The sequence below is a fragment of the Mytilus trossulus genome, chromosome 11 (genome assembly GCF_036588685.1).
Source record: "Mytilus trossulus isolate FHL-02 chromosome 11, PNRI_Mtr1.1.1.hap1, whole genome shotgun sequence".
NCBI classification, from domain to species: domain Eukaryota; kingdom Metazoa; phylum Mollusca; class Bivalvia; order Mytilida; family Mytilidae; genus Mytilus; species Mytilus trossulus.
The window spans coordinates 26,435,615-26,453,069 of record NC_086383.1 but is presented as its reverse complement, the minus strand read 5'-3'; the positions used below and the strand labels follow the sequence as shown (position 1 = coordinate 26,453,069).

At 32.1% G+C, this 17,455-nt stretch overlaps 1 protein-coding gene across 1 annotated transcript; it reads right to left on the bottom strand.

Moving 5' to 3' along the window:
• Positions 1-1,367: 1,367 nt before the first annotated feature.
• Positions 1,368-16,961, bottom strand: LOC134689903 (G-protein coupled receptor GRL101-like). The gene is made up of 8 exons (XM_063549869.1): positions 16,931-16,961; positions 14,696-16,255; positions 12,871-12,992; positions 7,262-7,331; positions 6,021-6,250; positions 4,640-5,139; positions 3,257-3,757; positions 1,368-2,370 (listed from the first exon to the last, which is right to left on the bottom strand). The coding sequence occupies exons 1-6, from the start codon at positions 16,959-16,961 to the stop codon at positions 4,993-4,995; spliced, it is 2,160 nt and encodes a 719-aa protein (XP_063405939.1). The 3' UTR covers positions 1,368-2,370; positions 3,257-3,757; positions 4,640-4,992.
• Between the last annotated feature and the right edge of the window lie 494 nt (positions 16,962-17,455).

Below are 17,455 nucleotides of genomic sequence, written 5' to 3'. Positions count from 1 at the left end.
ACCTGCAGATTTCTTTTAAATATCATTTAGGCAACCTTTATACCAAATTCCATGCTTGTATCACAATTTGCACAATTATGTCCATAATATCTTCCACTATATCTTGTGGCTGAGAGTACGCCAATGTAAAAACTTACCTTACAAAAGGATTGAAATAGACACTTCAAACAATCTGTACATATTTTGTTTCCAAATAGTTTCTACTACACGATGAAAGAAATAATGGCCTAATAATTTATAATCCTGGTACCTTTGATAACTATTTACACCACTGGGTCGATGTCACTTCTGGTGAACGTTTCGTCTCCGGGGGTATCACCATCCCAGTAGTCAGCACTTCGAAAACTTAAGGTTTCCTTATCCAGGGAATATATTAAATAAGCCGTATTTGGCACAAAATTTTTGAATTTTGGATCCTCAATGCTCTTCAACACTTTTCAAGACTTATATAAAAGAACACGTGCAAAATGTTTGCTTTATTGTAATGAAAATGTGTTACTTTTGGTTTGATACAATCTTATGGCATATTATAAGAGTTAGTGCCCCTGGAATGTCTAATTACAATGTTAATTGACTATAACTTCAACTTGGTTTATTATAAAGCCATATGACCTTAACAAAAGGATGGGTAACATATGAACTCGAAAAATGACAACCAGAACAGAAAAATATCAGTTATAGACACAAACCGATAAAACTGACATATTTTGACGGACTAACAATCGCATTTCGTTTGAACAACTTTATGAAATTTTGGGTACTCAATGCTCTTCAACTTTGTACTTGTTTGGCTTTATAACTTTTTCATCTGAGCGCCACTGATGAGTCTTATGTAGACGAAATGCGCGTCTGGCGTATTAAATTATAATCCTGGTACATTTGATATCAATTTACACCACTGAGTCGATGCCACTGCTGGTTGAAGTTTCGTCTCCGAGGGTATCACCATACCAGTAGTCAGCACTTCGAAAACTTAGGATTTACGTATCCAGGGAAAATATTAACTTATCCGTATTTGGCACAATAGATAGGTGGAGGCTTGTTTTTGCTTTGACACATTCCTCATTTCCATTCTCAATTTGATTAAAATTTTGCCGTCAATTCAACAGTCGTATACGTTATTTAAATGTCACAAATCGATTATGAGAAAACAAATCCGGGTTACAAATTAAAACCGAGGGACACATATCAAGTATATAAATCGAATGAGATAAAACTAAAACAATGTGCCAAACTTAATGTGAGTACAGTTATTAAAGCCATTTCGTGACCCTGTAATTGATGCAAATAGAAGAGTCGACAAAAAAAAAAATAAGATTTTAAATAATATATTTTATTCGAATCGTGTTTCCACAGTGGTCATTTACAATAAACATTTTTTTTTATTAAATATGACAATATAATCAACAAACATGAGATATTGTACAACATTCAATGTGACAGATATATTATAATAGACATAATTATGCAAATAACATTAATAAAAATAAAACATTATAAGTACTCTTGAATACTTTGCCAGCAGTGTATCACGGGTTTACATCAGCACAATTATCATTTAAGATTTATAAGGTTAAGATAAATAAAAGGGACGACGCTTATGTATGTACTATGTTAATAGCTTCAAAAGTATTCTTTCTCGTGTCAAAACCAGATGATCAAGTAAATCATCTTAACAAAACCAAAGAAGAAAATTGAACTTACTTAAAACAGTACACGGGTGTCCCATCTGTAAAATCTTTTTCTATGTTCAGTGAACTGAGAAAATAGAGTAAAAACTATAATTTGGCATAAAAATTAGAAGGATCATATCACAGGGAACATGTGTACTAAGTTTCAAATTGATTGAACTTCAACTTCTTTAAAAACTACTTCGACCAAAACATTTAATCTGAAGCGGGACAGACGGACGAACGGACAGACGGACGGACGCACATACCAGAAAACATACCAAATCTATTATTACAAAGAATAATAAAAATATCATTTACAGATATAGGGCTGAACAATCACACTAACCAATCGAATACTTATCATTTAAAAGAGAACGTTTTTTATTTGTAGTCTTAGGTTAAATTCCTGCTGTGTTTATTCTATTGTCTTCAGTGTTTGCATGATCAGTGTATTTGGTTGGATACGATTTCTATTATCATTTACATAAATTTAAAAAATGTTACACAAACAAATAAACGAACATCACATACAATAAAAAAAATGTACAATCTGTTAGATCATGGTTTATGTCCATCTTCTGGCAGTTTTCTTGTATTCATGATTACCAGTTTAGTTATCTGTCCGATGTTATCTACATCTATCCAGTTCATTTCTAATATTCTTTATTTCAGAAATCACTTTTATTCGTTCAATGGTCTGCAATATAAACATGTATGTTAAATAATTACATAAACATATTATCTGAGTTGTATAAGATATAATATTAAATGCCAGATTGAAGTATCGTAAGCAAACCTTGAAATCTAGAACAGTTCTTTACAATAAATTTCATCAACGGACCAAGGTAAAAGTGACTTGAATTTGCCATTATCATCCCGATTATTTTTTTCATCGAGACGGCACTCTTTTATGCTAGATTTTTGCATAAAACAACTTTTAAATTGTTATCAAATGAACGACTATTTTAAGAAATGACTTTGATATGTTTCCGTCTATGAAAAGATAACATAAGAAATTTTGTGCATGCTGTATAACGCTGAACACTGAAATATAATTATCTTTGTCCTACATTATAACTTGCAATATAAAAACGGGTGTGTTTTTCATTGTTATGCTAAAATATACGGTTTTTATGTCAAGTGTACTTTTTTTGTTAGTGTTCTCTTATTCTCATTACAATGAATAAAAAGATTATTATCTAATATAGTGTATATCCAACTTAAATAAATGAGTTAAATTATCTAAAAAAACAAATATTGCATATCATCAATTTGCTTTAATCGCTAGTTTCATCGATGTGGGGGAAAATATATACCGAAATTCAATTTCAGGATTGAAAAAAACAAGGCATCTTGAACGTAACGTACAGTGTTTGAAGTGCACTTCGAATTTTATTCTCGTGGCAGAAATAAACCAATTAAAAGTATTACACTTTGAGTAAAAACAGGCATTTGAATTGAACATTATACATGTTTAAAAGACTTCTAAGCCTTTTTTTTTTAAAGTAGAACTGACATCAAAGACTTTACGATAACACTATATATGGGACAAAAATATCGCCACTTATAATATTTAAAATTACCTTTCCATCCATGACGACAACTAAAGTATCCAAAGGAACTGGTTGCCAAAGTGTCAAATAACGATGATGTAAGTATGCTTTTCCAGCTGCAAGTTGTGAGACCAGACGAATACTCGCCAGAATGGAAAGTCTCCTCGTTGCAAACAGTTCTCGAAGAGTTGTGTGCTTCATCTGAAGCATCTTGTAATTGTTGATAAATACTGAGGACGTGAACATTTCATCAGATGCAGCTGAAAAAAGTATACTACGTTTAATCTATACGTAACTTTACATATATATAAATAAATAAAAAAGATGTTACACAAACAAATATACGAACAACATATAATATCAAAAAATGTACACTCTGTTAGATCATGGTTTATGTCCATCTTCTGGCAGTTTTCTTGTATTCCTGATTACCACTTTAGTTATCTGTCCGATGTTATCTACATCCTGGGTAGTATCCAGTTCATTTCTAATATTCTTTATTTTAGAAATCACCTTTATTCGTTCGATGGTCTACAATATAAACATGTTTGTTAAAGAATTACATAATCATATTATCTTAGTTGTATAAGATATAATATTAAAAAATGCCAGATTGAAGTATTGTAAGCAAACCTTTAAATCTAGAACAGTTCTGTACAATATAATGCGATCAACGGACAAAGGTAAAAGTGACTTGGTTTTGCCATTATCATCCCGATCATTTTTGTCATCGAGACGGCACTCTTTAGATTTGTGCATAAAACAACTTTTTTAAATTGTTATCAAATGAACGACTATTTTTAAGAAATGACTTTGATATGTGTCCGTCTATGAAAAGATAACCTAATTAATGTTGTACATTTTGTATAACGTTGAACACTGAAATATAATTATCTTTGTCCTACAGTATAACTTGCAACATAAAAACGGGTTTGTTTTTCATTGATATGCTAAAATATACGTTTTTTTATGTAAAGTGTACGTTTTTCGTTAGTGTTCTCTAATTCTCATTACAACGAATAAAAAGATTATTATTTAATATAGTGTATATCCAACTTAATTTAATTAGTGAACTCATCTTAAAAACAAATATTGCATATCATCAATTTGCGTTAATCGCTAGTTTCGTCGATGTGGACAAAAATTAAACCGAAAATTCTATGTCAGGATATAAAAAAACAAGACATATTGAACGTAACGTACAGTGTTTGAAGTGCATTTCGAATTTTATTCTCGTGGCAGAAATTAACCAATTCAAAATATTACACTTTGAGTAAAAAAGGCATTTGAATTGAACAGTATTCATGTTTAAAGAACTTCTATTACTTTTTTTTAGTAGAGCTGACACTAAAGACTTTACGATAATACTATATATTGGACAAAAGTATCCCCATTTATAATATTTAAAATTACCTTTCCTTCCATGACGACAACTAAAGTATCCAAAGAAACTGGTTGGCAAAATGTCAAATAACGATGATGTAAGTATGCTATTCCAGCTGCAAGTTGTGAGACCAGACGAATACTCTCCTGAATGGAAAATTTCCTCGTTGCAAACAGTTCTCGAAGAGTTGTGTGCTTCATCTCAAGCATCTTGTAATTGTTGATAAATACTGAGGACATGAACATTTCATCAGATGCAGCTGAAATAGTATACTACGTTTAATTGATACGTAATTCTACATAAATATACATAAATAAAAAATATGTAACACAGACAAATATACGAACATCACATAAAATAAAAAAAGGTACAATCTGTTAGATCATGGTTTATGTCCATCTGCTGGCAGTTTTCTTGTATTCCTGATTACCAGTTTAGTTATCTGTCCGATGTTATCTACATCCTGGGCAGTATCCAGTTCATTTCTAATATTCTTTATTTTAGAAATCACCTTTATTCGTTCGATGGTCTACAATATAAACATGTTTGTTAAAGAATTACATAATCATATTATCTTAGTTGTATAAGATATAATATTAAAAAATGCCAGATTGAAGTATAGTAAGCAAACCTTAAAATCTAGAACAGTTCTGTACAATATAATGTCATCAACGGACCAAGGTAAAAGTGACTTGGTTTTGACATTAGCATACCGATTATTTTTATCATCGAGACGGCACTCTTTAGATTTTTGCATAAAACAACTTTTTGAATTGTTATCAAATGAACGATTATTTTAGGAAATGACTTTGATATGTTTCCGTCTATGAAAAGATACCATAAAAAATGTTGTGGATGTTGTATAACGGTGAAAACTGAAATATAATTATCTTTGTGCTACAGTATAACTTGCAATAAAAAAACGGGTGTGGTTTTCATTGTTATGCTAAAATATACGGGTTTTATGTAAAGTGTACGTTTTTTGTTAGTGTTATCTTATTCTCTTTACAACGAATAAAAAGATTATTATTTAATATAGTGTATATCCAACGTAATCTAATGAGTTAAATTATCTTACAAACAAATATTGCATATCATCAATTTGTTTTAATCGGTAGTTGCGTCGTTGTGGCGAAAAAATATACCGAAAATTATATTTCAGGATTTAAAAAAGAAGACATCTTGAACGTTAAGTACAGTGTTTGAAGTGCATTTCTAATTTAGTTTTCGTGGCATAAATTTACCGATTAAAAATATTACTCTTTGAGTAAAAAAAAGCATTTGAATTGAACAGTTTACATGTTCAAAGAACTTCTATTCCTTTTTTTTCATGTAGAACTGACACCAAAGACTGTACGATAAAACTATATATGGTACAAAAATATCCCCACTTATAATATTTAAAATTACCTCTCCATCCATGACGACAACTAAAGTATCCAAAGAAACTGGTTTGCAAAGTGTCAAATAACGATGATGTAAGTATGCTATTCCAGCGGCAAGTTGTGAGACAAGACGAATACTCTCCCGAACGGTTAGTTTTCTCGTAGCAAACAGTTCTCGAAGAGTTGTGTGCTTCATCTCAAGCATCTTGTAATTGTTGATAAATACTGAGGACATGAACATTTCATCAGATGCAGCTGAAATAGTATACTACGTTTAATTGATACGTTTTGATTTAAAGTACACAATCAAAAAGCATACACCAGAATATGTTCTGTGAAAGAAAGTAAAAAGATTCAAATGAGACATCAAAGGTGGAATATTAACCGACAACGCCATTGCTTCAGGCAGGTAACACAAAGTTATAAATCGATTGAAAAATGACAAATCCTGGTGACAAACAAAAACCGAGGGAATCACATTCAACTAAGATAGGAAAACAAAGAAACAGCAGGAACACTGAGGTGAAACCAAAACAAACGCCAACAAACAACATCATATAAGGAAACCACCAACGGCCATATTCTTGACATGTTACAAGAATTTTTGGTAGTTTTGGGTTCATGGCTAGCCATACATTCCGCGTATATGTCAATTTAAAGGATGTCACAAAAACAAAAAAATGAAAAAAAGACAGGGAGACAAACACAAGACACAGAAAATAAAAGACTGAGCAACATGAATTCCGCCAAAACTGCAAGTCATCTCGTGTGATCCAGACAGGTAGTCAGATCTTGCTCCACCTATAGTACCTGCTGTGTTACTTGTGTGTTAAATTGGTTTTGAATCTAATTCATAATTAGGGAAACAAAAGCGGAATATTTGAACATTTCTGTGGTTAGCCTTTTTTCTCTTTTTAAACTTTAATTGTCAATTTAGGAGCATACTTGAAAATATTCAATGACAAAAAGGCCTTGCCCAGTGGCTTTTCCATCAACTCCAAGAGCATTTATAGTTCATTTTTGTTGATGATGATAATTATCTTGATATGTAATCAATCTAAGCTATCTAATGTTTAACTGCTAACATGAAATATAATCGATAAGGATACATGTCATAGAAATAAAACGATTGTTTCGCAAATTTCCGATACAGAAAGGGTTTTCAATTCAAAACTACTTTTAAAACTTCGTGATTAATTTGGCTGTCAATTGTTTTGATTCTTCAAGTAGACTAAATGATACTTTGATGTGCGTTTCAGTTCTTACCTTTACGTCGGTCTTTAACTTTGGAAAACTGAAATATTTTGACAGACATCTTTGCCATAATGTTTGGTTTCTACAAAACAAATAAAAAGATAATTTCATATAGCAGGAAAATAAAAAATACCGACATTGGTTACGAAGCTAAATAGCATTTCATCTTAATTTCCTGTTTATGGCAATATAATGAAAAAGAACATCATTTGGTTAGTACTTTTAACAGCTTTATTTTTACCAGAATGATTATCGAATCGTTTCTTTCTGTGTTACGTTTGTATGGTTGCTTTATTTAGCAACAAAAGTATTGTTAAATATAACAATCTTATATTTCTGTCTGCAGTCATACAATAATAAAAACCACAAAAAAAGTGTAGCTTCTAATATTAAAGTACCGAATAACAGTATTCAGTATTCAGAATTTGGAAATCATTACATTTTATTAAATGTTATAACATACATACTGTAATAATTGATATATGTTTTAATTGTGATATGAGAATTGTATTCCTGTCTTTATGTTACCTACTTCACCTTTTATGAATAGTGTATATGTATTGTGTTGTCCATAAACTGTAGATAGGCTTGCTTTTTGTCATATCTTGTCAAAGCTACCCCTGTAAGTCTCTGGTTCAAATTGTCCCCTCATCACCTTCCCATACGCTGTTTTTCATTCCTTCTAGTCCATTAACTTCCTCAAAATATGTCCATTACACGATAATATAAATACTACCCAACCCACCCCCAATTGACCTTGTTAAAAAAAAAAGAAGCAAACAACAGTTTAACGTCAAATAATCAGTTTTTTCTTCACTATAGGTGCAAATCAAGGTGGACATCTTCACTGAAAAAGCAATATATGTGTGTCAGATAAAGATATCTTTACAGTACTGACCTTAAATAAAGCATCACTTTTTCTGACTCATATCTAAAACTATCCGTCTAAGTTTTGTTGAAGATTTCATACTCCCCAAGTAGATTTTAAAAGTCAACACATTGGTGTTAATTTAGCGTACGCGTCATCCATGGGCGTCAAGTTGGTTACCTATTCCCTATTCCCTATTCGTTACATATTCCCTATTCCCTATTCGTTACATATTCCCTATTCCCTATTCGTTACATATTCCCTATTCCCTATTCGTTACCTATTCGTTACATATTCCCTATTCCCTATTCGTTGCGTATTCGTTACCTATTCCCTATTCCCTATTCGTTACCTATTCCCTATTTCCTATTCGTTACCTATTCCCTATTCCCTTTTCGTTACCTATTCGTTACTTATTTGATTTTTTTATATCCTTCCTTCTTTTTAATTATGGCATGGCAAAGTTTAATATGGCTGCCATGAAAACGGCACCATTGTGAAAAAAATCTGTATTTGGTTTTTGGTGAACTGTTTGGATATGCTTCAACTCAGAATCATCATATTTTAAAACAATGTAGGTGCCCACTATATACAGGTGTTGGATGATTTTGGCGATCATTGGAACTACTATGTTGCCATGGAAACTACACCAAAATTTTCAAAATTCTCAAAATGCTCAAAACTTCATGAAACTTCACAGTAATGATGAGCAACATTGGTAGATGTGGCATTTGGAGTTGGAATTTCCAAAATAGGCCTTGTTACCATGGAAACAATGCAAAAAAGTCAAAAATTTCAAAAATAAGAATTTTGAGTAAACTGGATGAAACTTTACAGGAATGGTAACTAGCATAGGCAGAGTTTGATTTTGAAGTTAGAATTTTCAAAATGGCCGCCGTAACCATGGAAACAGCAAAAATATCAAACATTTCAAAATGCCTCGGTCACATCTTACCAGATAAGACAAACGGACGCCTAACGGATGAAAATAAAAGTTGTCCATTGACAAAATTGTTGATCGTTAGGAGTCCGTGGAAGTACTGACCAACAAAAACGGACGCCTAACGAATGCATAACGGACAGGCAACGGATATGCAACGGAGATGTACCGGACAGAACGGATGTCGAACGTACATCCAATTGACAAGTACCGCATAAAACGGACACCTAACGACAGAGTACCGGATAAAACGGATAAACAAGATATACGATAAAATTAAAGACGACAATGATAATGCATGTAAATCGCATTAATATTGAAAATGTTTTGTGTAACTGGTTTTGGTTTGTTCTTCAAAATGCCGCTAAAGGGCAGTGTCTGACCTGAATAACAGCTGCTTGATTGTGTAGATGTGCCCTTACTCTAAGATCGATTATGAATAATAAGAATTCACGAACCTTTAGAAATCTATTTGGTATTTCTGAAGAGAAATTTTCAATTGGCATTCATCCGTTTCAGATCCGTTCATCATCCGTTTTATCCGTTATACGTCCGGTAGAAGTCCGTTTCACATTCGTTCAACATCAGTTTTATCCGTTAGACGTTCGTTAGAAATCCGTAGGTGAATTTATCTGCACGAACTCCAACGAATGTATAACGGACACGTACCGGATACAAAACGGACGCCTAACGGACGTCCAACGGACATTTCATCCGTTAGACGTCCGTTCAAAGTTTTGAACATGCTCAAAATTTTCCACCGGACAGAACGGACGTCGACGATTAAAACGTACGCCCAACGGGAATGAAACGGATATGAACGGACGCCTAACAGATAAGAACGGACGTCTAACGGATTGAAAAAAAGGTATCTGTTAGGCGTCCGTTCGAGCTATCCAATAAGGTGTGACCCAGGCTTCAAGGTCTGACCATAGCGTATCTATAAACAACTAAGTTTAGTTTAAAGTCAACTACACGCCATATTTAGCCTATTTAAGATGGACGAATATATACGTTTGAATATCATAGTGCATCTATTTTTTAAGGGGGGAATTTTATACTATAAAAATAAATAATTTATAACAAAACTTGGCCAACTATTTCTATATGTCACCTTTGTGTTATCAAGTTAAATACAGTCAAGTTCAAAGTTCAAGATACGTGATGTGGAAAATGAAAACTATCATCGCATTTCTTACGGTATGCAAATCAACCGTTACAAGAAAACACTTCCCTCCTGCATACACGATATTAACTGCAGTATCAAAACTTAAAGTACTAGAACAAATAATATTGGTTATATTTAAATAGTTATTAACTAGTTGTTATCAATGATGAGTTCCAAAAATATAGAAATCTTTACATACAAGTCTGAGCAATCAGACCAATCATTAACTTGTAATTTCTATAGTATTTGTTCTATATTATTTTGTTTTTTTCTGGGTGGAAGGGGGGGGTGTAGAAATGCTAATTGAGTCGTACAGTGACCTTAAGTTGTTAATTCTGTGTCATTTTTGGTCTCTTGTGAGGATTTGTCTCAATTACAATCATACCACAACTTTTTTTATTCTTCAAATAAAGTTACTATTATTATTATTATAATTAATATAAGGGCTAATTTTCAACAGCGACCGATTGAATTATACAAGATCAGGATAAAGATAAGGAATACACAGGTTTACTTGACATGTTAGATTATAGTTTTAGAACCTTGAGAATATGCTGGCTTAAGATAAAAATACATAATGAGTTTAATAGGTCTGTAATTGATAGTCTATGATGATTGGTCATTGATTTCCCTTGTATAATGAGTATCAATTAAAACACAACAAATGGAACATCACTTTATCTAAAGATTGAAATCATTTATCTCCCATGAAATATATCAGTATGATACTATCTATGTAATTAACAAGATTTAAAAGATATTTATAAAAAATCTGTGTTCAGGGAAAAATATATTATACCGTGGTAGTAATATTTAAACATCAATGATTATACCAAACACATTAGATGGTCTCATGGTTTATGTGCTTGTCTGAGTACAAAATATCGAAGTTCGAATCTTTGCCAGCTAGACCAAACAAAAGACTTTCAAATTGGTGTCCGGCTAAACATGACTAACAATGACAAAGCAGAGTGTATTCATCATTCATGCACATATTCACATCATAAATATGCATATATTTCATTTGCTTCTGTACGTTAAGCAGAATTCATTCGCACACTCGTTAAACTAATCTGATCGATCAAAATGAATTAAGAAACATTTGCAATACCCAAGCTTATTATTTTTTTGTTGCTTTTGTTAAAGTAGATAATGAAGTTAATGTTTTAAAACTTTCAAACTTTTTGTGTTGCGTTTTTGTATGTTCTGAGTATTGTGCAAGTTGACTGCTAGCACCACACTAAAAATCGCGGCAAATTGATATCGACATTCTGAGTAGGATATTTACACGTTCTTATCGCGTCAGTGGAAACTGGAATGCAAATAAATAAAGGCTTTAATATATCTCTGAACTATTTTTCACAAACAAACATTTTTCGTAGAAAAACGTTTCACGGAACTAGTAAACTCTTCAGAAACATGCTTTTATATAAGGAAAATGAATACGGAGATTGTAGTTAGAATCAGAGGCCTGTAATATAGTGTTGAGAGATAGCAAGCTCAAAACTAGCAAAATGCCAGAATCGGCGTCACCTGTTTCTCGCATTGATTTTTACCCCTTAAAAAATCCCTTCCAATTAAACTCATCATAGATACCAGGACTAAATTTAGTATATACGCTAGACGCGCGTTTCGTCAACTAAGGACTCATCAGTGACGCTCGAATCCAAAAAAGTTTTAAATGCCAAATGAAGTACGAAGTTGAAGAGCTTATACCATGAACAAATAAATAGGACTTCTTTAAATAAAGAGTAGATGACATAAAGGCAAGTAATACATATATCACAATGAAAATAGATAGTAATTATTACAATAATAAATAAGTTTATAACACTAATGAATGTTTCCGAATTATGAATTTCGAATTCTAAACTTCTGAATGCAAAATTCCGAATGAAGAATTCTGAATTCAAGGTGAGCCTTCCCGGCTTTCGTACAAAACAGAGGTTTGAAAAATTTCAATTTACTGAATAAACAAATATCAAACATCGTAAAACGTCATGCTACTGATAATTTAGAATATTCCCCTTGGAAATTCAAAAAAACCCGGACAAAAATTCTTAAACATACATAAAACAGAACCACATTGATAGAGCAGTCCCTAGGTTGTAGTGTCTATGTTTTAAGACGGAATTGATGACATAAGGTTATTTAAAACACCTAAAATACAAGTTTAACTTCGAGAAAATTTTTAGTCATCGATGTTTCAATGTTGAAAACGTTTAAGGAAAGGGGTTTAAAGCTGCGTTTAGCGGCATCACAAATACAGCCACCCAGGAATACACTGTTTTGTAACTGCTTAGCATATTTACCTGTTTTAATGTTGAAAACGTGTAAAGAAAGGGGTTTAAAGCTGCATTTAGCGGCATCACAAATACAGCCACCCAGGAATACACTGTTTTATAACTGCTTAGCATATTTACCTGTTTTAATGTTAAAACCGTTTAAGGAAACGGGTTTAAAGCTGCGTTCAGTGGCATCACAAATACAGCCAACCAGGAATACATTGTTTAGTTACTGGTTAGCATAATTACCTCTTTTAATGTTGAAATCGTGAAAATAAATAGGTTTAAAGCTGCGTTTAGTGGCATCACAAATACAGCCAACCAGGAATACATTGTTTAGTTACTGGTTAGCATAATTACCTCTTTTAATGTTGAAAACGTGTAAAGAAATGGGTTTAAAGCTGCGTTCAGTGGCATCACAAATACCGCTACCCAGGAATACACTGCTGACGGAAATACTTGACCAGTCATTGCTAGTATACCTATCACAGAATAGAAAAGAATAATAGATATATCACTGTAGAGCGTTATTGACAGACACCATATTTGTTAACACTTGTATGAAAAGTAAAATAACAAAAAAAAAAAAACGACCTCCGGTAATTTACAATTGAAATTTATCTATCAAATGACACAATCGGAATTAAAAAAAAATCAAGATAAGTTCAATCAACATGGAATGTATAAATATCAGGCATATGATTTACAGTCCAGTCTGACTAAGATTTAACCTCAAATAAATTGCAACAGAAAATTGTTCAGTTCTAATCTATAGCATTATGCCCATTTAATACACAGAAAAAAGTCTCATAAAATCTAACTTGAGAAAAACTCAAAATCAGCATTTTTAAAATTAACATTGGAAGGTGAGATAACTCTTGCAAAAATAAGTCTATTTTGGTCAGTTCTTGGTTGTTTTTCTTCAAATTCATGTAAAGTATGATCATCTGATGGGGTTATAAGTTTGTATTTGACTAAATTATATTATCTTCTGTTCATGAAATGTACAAAACCGAAGTGTTATGGGTAAGCTTTGTAACCATTTTGAAAAAATAATGTAAAACATTGGTATTGTCTATATCTGTATATAATATTTTTTCAGCAACTTCATTATCTAAAGAAACTTTAAAACCACAAAAAAAAAGAATACATACTGACTTATTTTGATTAAATATGAGATTCTTTACCTTGACATGTTGCAAAATTCAGTAAATGGTCAACTAATGAATTACAAAATCTAGGTTAAAGCTTGATGAAAGATATGAAAACACCTTTAGAGTTGCTTGTTATGATCTAAAGACTGCTAAAAATCAAAAATCAATACATTCTGATGAATCGAAGCGGAAAAGTTATAACTTTGTAACAATATTTATTGATATTTCAGCCTTTTTTGCAAGAGTTATCTCCTTTTCAATGCAAATTTCAAAATTTAAAATGGTGATTTTTTTAGTCTTCTTTAAGTTAGATTTTATTGGATTTTTTTTCTGTGTATATTTTGGGTATAATGCTAAAGATTAAAACTTTAAAATCTTCTGTTGCAATTACTTTCGGTTTAGGTTCAAATTTATGCCAGATTGACTGGACTTTTAGTATTCCTCAATAATATTTGATGTGACGATTTTTGCAACAGGCAAATAATTATATTAACACATATATACCAATAGATACTAGAATTAAATTTTGTATCAAAAACAACTTGTTTTACTCTACTTAAAGGTGAGATAACTCAGATAAAGTATTTTTTTTATTATAAAAAGCGTTATGAATATACCTATTTTGATATGTTGCAAGAAAACAAGTTCAGTGACCCTATTTTGTCTTTTTCTTATCTGATAGCATGTTAAAAGAGCAATCTTCTCCAATTTTATCTTAAATTTCTAATACCATGTTTTCTTTTTATCATAACAAATCAGATTTTCCTTGCATAATCTTTACAAAATCGGACAGTTTTGCACAACCTGTAGCGTGAAGAATATTTCGGTGACCCATACTTTTTAATATATTTAAAAAAAAGGATAAAAACTTCATTTCGACATATTATAAAAAGGCTCCCTAGTCACCCTTATCAAGCCAGTACCCAAATACTGGCTTGAGAGCTGACGAAGTAATCCAAGGTTAAAAAAAGCTATTTCTTTACCTATAAATAACACATCCTTATTTTTATGTTAGTAAATGGATAACTAACCCATTACTCCAACAGGAAACCAACAAAGAAAGTCTGTCAAAACAACAAGAAACAATCTTCTAGCCAGTGTTAGGTCTTGTTTTGTCCTCTTCGCCATTATTCTATTGCTACTTTTAGCTACTTGAAAAATAGACAATTGACACCAAGCTATTACAATAAACGCAATACTATTGAAGAACACGAAAATAGCTGTTGAATATTCCCATCCGCTGACTTTCTGTCGGGAGAATGGAAGAGCCAAACAAACTGCTGTTTTTGAATAAAACATATTTGAAAAATATGTCGTTTCTAAAATCGGAACCACAGCAATGATGATTACAAATAGCCAGCACACCAAAGTGCAGACCTTCGCGGTTTTGTATGTTATCTGCCATCTGCCAAATGGGAACTTTACCTTGAGATAGCAGTCAAAAGTCGTTAACATGATAAAACAAACAGATGCCTCACATGACATTGCTGCAACGATACCTGCAAATTTACATATAGTACTATCTCGCCATTCTCTGTCATGTATAATATAGTTTCCAGAGTAGTACATATCAGCGACAGCAATAATCCCTAGGTACACACCCATCAGCATGTCGGATACACCAAGATTCATAATAAATAACCAATTTGATTTAAAAAGTAGCGATTGTTTGTTGATGACACGATAAATTATAACTCCAACATTTCCAATTAAGGCATTTATAGCAATAATCCAAAGGCACACACGTAATACATCGTTTCTCATTAAATTGCTACACGAGGAAAATTCGTTCATTTTTGGGAAACAGTTCTCTGCGGAAACAGATTCTGGTTTAATACAACAAAATATATAGGAATCAGTTTGCATTTTGGTCAAATGAGGAAGACGGGAAAAAATATCAGGAGAAAATTTTGTCAAATCGTTTTGTGTCAAATCAATTGTTAGAATGGATACAAGTCCATCAAATACGTTGTCTTCTACTGTTGTAAGTCCATTCCCTGTTATGTTGAACGTTTCAAGGTTGTCCAAACCATAAAATGTCCCATTCAAAAGTGTTTGTATACTAGTTCCAGACAGTTCCAAATCTTTAACCTTAGGTAATGCAAAGAACGCATTTGGTTTGATAAATCTCAGCAACAGATTGCCTTTTAAGTTTAGGGTTACTAGTCTGATTAAACCATGGAACGTGTAACTTTTTAGAACCTCTAATTTGTTATTGCTCAAATCTAAATGGAGGAGGTTCATCAATTGTTCAAATGAGTATGGCGTAATATTTTCTATGCTGCAGTTAAACAAATTAAGTTCAGCCAAGTACGTATATGCAGGAATGGTAAAACTATTATTCTGAAATACTGAGCTGCTCAAATCTAGTTTTCTTACTTCAACAGACAAATCCCGGAAAATTGTTTTAACTTTTTCTTGATGACATATAAATACAAAACCTTCACATGTGCAGTTAGAAGGACACGTGACATCACAACCAACTTCATCATCCCAAAGTGGACATTGTCTTATGTTGTCACACACCTCATCAAATAACAAGCACGTGGTTGAGTTTTGACATCTGTATAATCCAGGACAGGTAAAATTCTCTAAAAGTAATCACATTAAAAAAATGTTAGATATATTGGTATAAGCTATCATCTGTAACATGTATAAAGGAGTAGGTTTGGTAATGGCCGATTTTGGCCTCAAATTTCAGGTTCATCTATCGAAATATTTTGGACACTTTTTAAACACTTTAGTGTCTATTTTAATTGATTCAATTCGTTTATGTGAAAAATTTCGACAGATTTATTCATTAAAAACGCTCTGATTTAGGCTTAAATATGAAAAATCTATCCAATATGCAAAAGATTGTTTTCAGATTTTTTTTGTCAAACATGAAAGTAGCCGCATCCGTGTTCATCTTAAACCTTTATATATGTCATGTATTATCATCAAATACAAGTTACATTTCAATATTATGAATAAACACGAATGCAGCCACTTTCATTTAAGACTAAAACCGTCTAAAATTTAACTAAAATGCTCAAACTGTGAAGATTTCCATAATTTAGCATGACTTAATGATAGAAATACACGATTTATGTGCATTGTATTGTCAAAACAGTCTATATTCTAGAAGCAGAAGCATTCTACATTTCACATAATAGACAAACGATAACATCTTCACAATTTTGTTAAATCTACTATATTTTGGGGCCAAAAAAGGTTTGTCGTCACGTGTATACGAGTTTTTCCTGAGATATTTTCTATCATCTTACTAATTATCATTCCTGTCTTCAATCTTATCATACTAACAATATTGGACTGATCTCAATAGTTAATGTATCTGTCTTCGCAAATATTGTCCTTAACTAGTGTAGAAGCTGTAACTCTCAATTTTTTCTTAAGCTAGAACTCTTTTACAGGAAGTGGAGAGGTGATAGATATTTCATACAAAATCGTATCAGAGTTTCCTTTGAAAACAATATTATTATGTCAAAAACTTTATTTATAAATGATTACCACACAATAATTCATCATCGCCATCTTCGCAATGTTTGCTGCCGTCACAAAGTAAGCTGGATGAAATGCAGTGACCCTCCTTGCATTTGAAAAATCCTGGCTGGCAAATTTCTTTTTCTGCAAAGAGAAATGTTCTTATAACGATGTATTTAAAACGTGCTTTATATCATGCATAAGGATTGTTCAGTCTTTGGATCTGAACAATGCATATGTTATCTTGGTCCCAATTCTCAATCGTTTTAAGTACAACCACTTATAATACCAAATTCACTGAAGAACTG

Excerpts from the sequence above, each read along its gene's own strand:
- LOC134689903 (XM_063549869.1), bottom strand. The coding sequence starts at position 16,961 with ATGATAAGATTGAAGACAGGAATGATAATTA. Across the intron at positions 6,251-7,261 it reads AGTTAAAGACCGACGTAAAG|CTGCATCTGATGAAATGTTC; the intron begins GTAAGAACTGAA and ends ATACTATTTCAG. Across the intron at positions 5,140-6,020 it reads TTGTCGTCATGGATGGAGAG|ACCATCGAACGAATAAAGGT; the intron begins GTAATTTTAAAT and ends TTTATATTGTAG.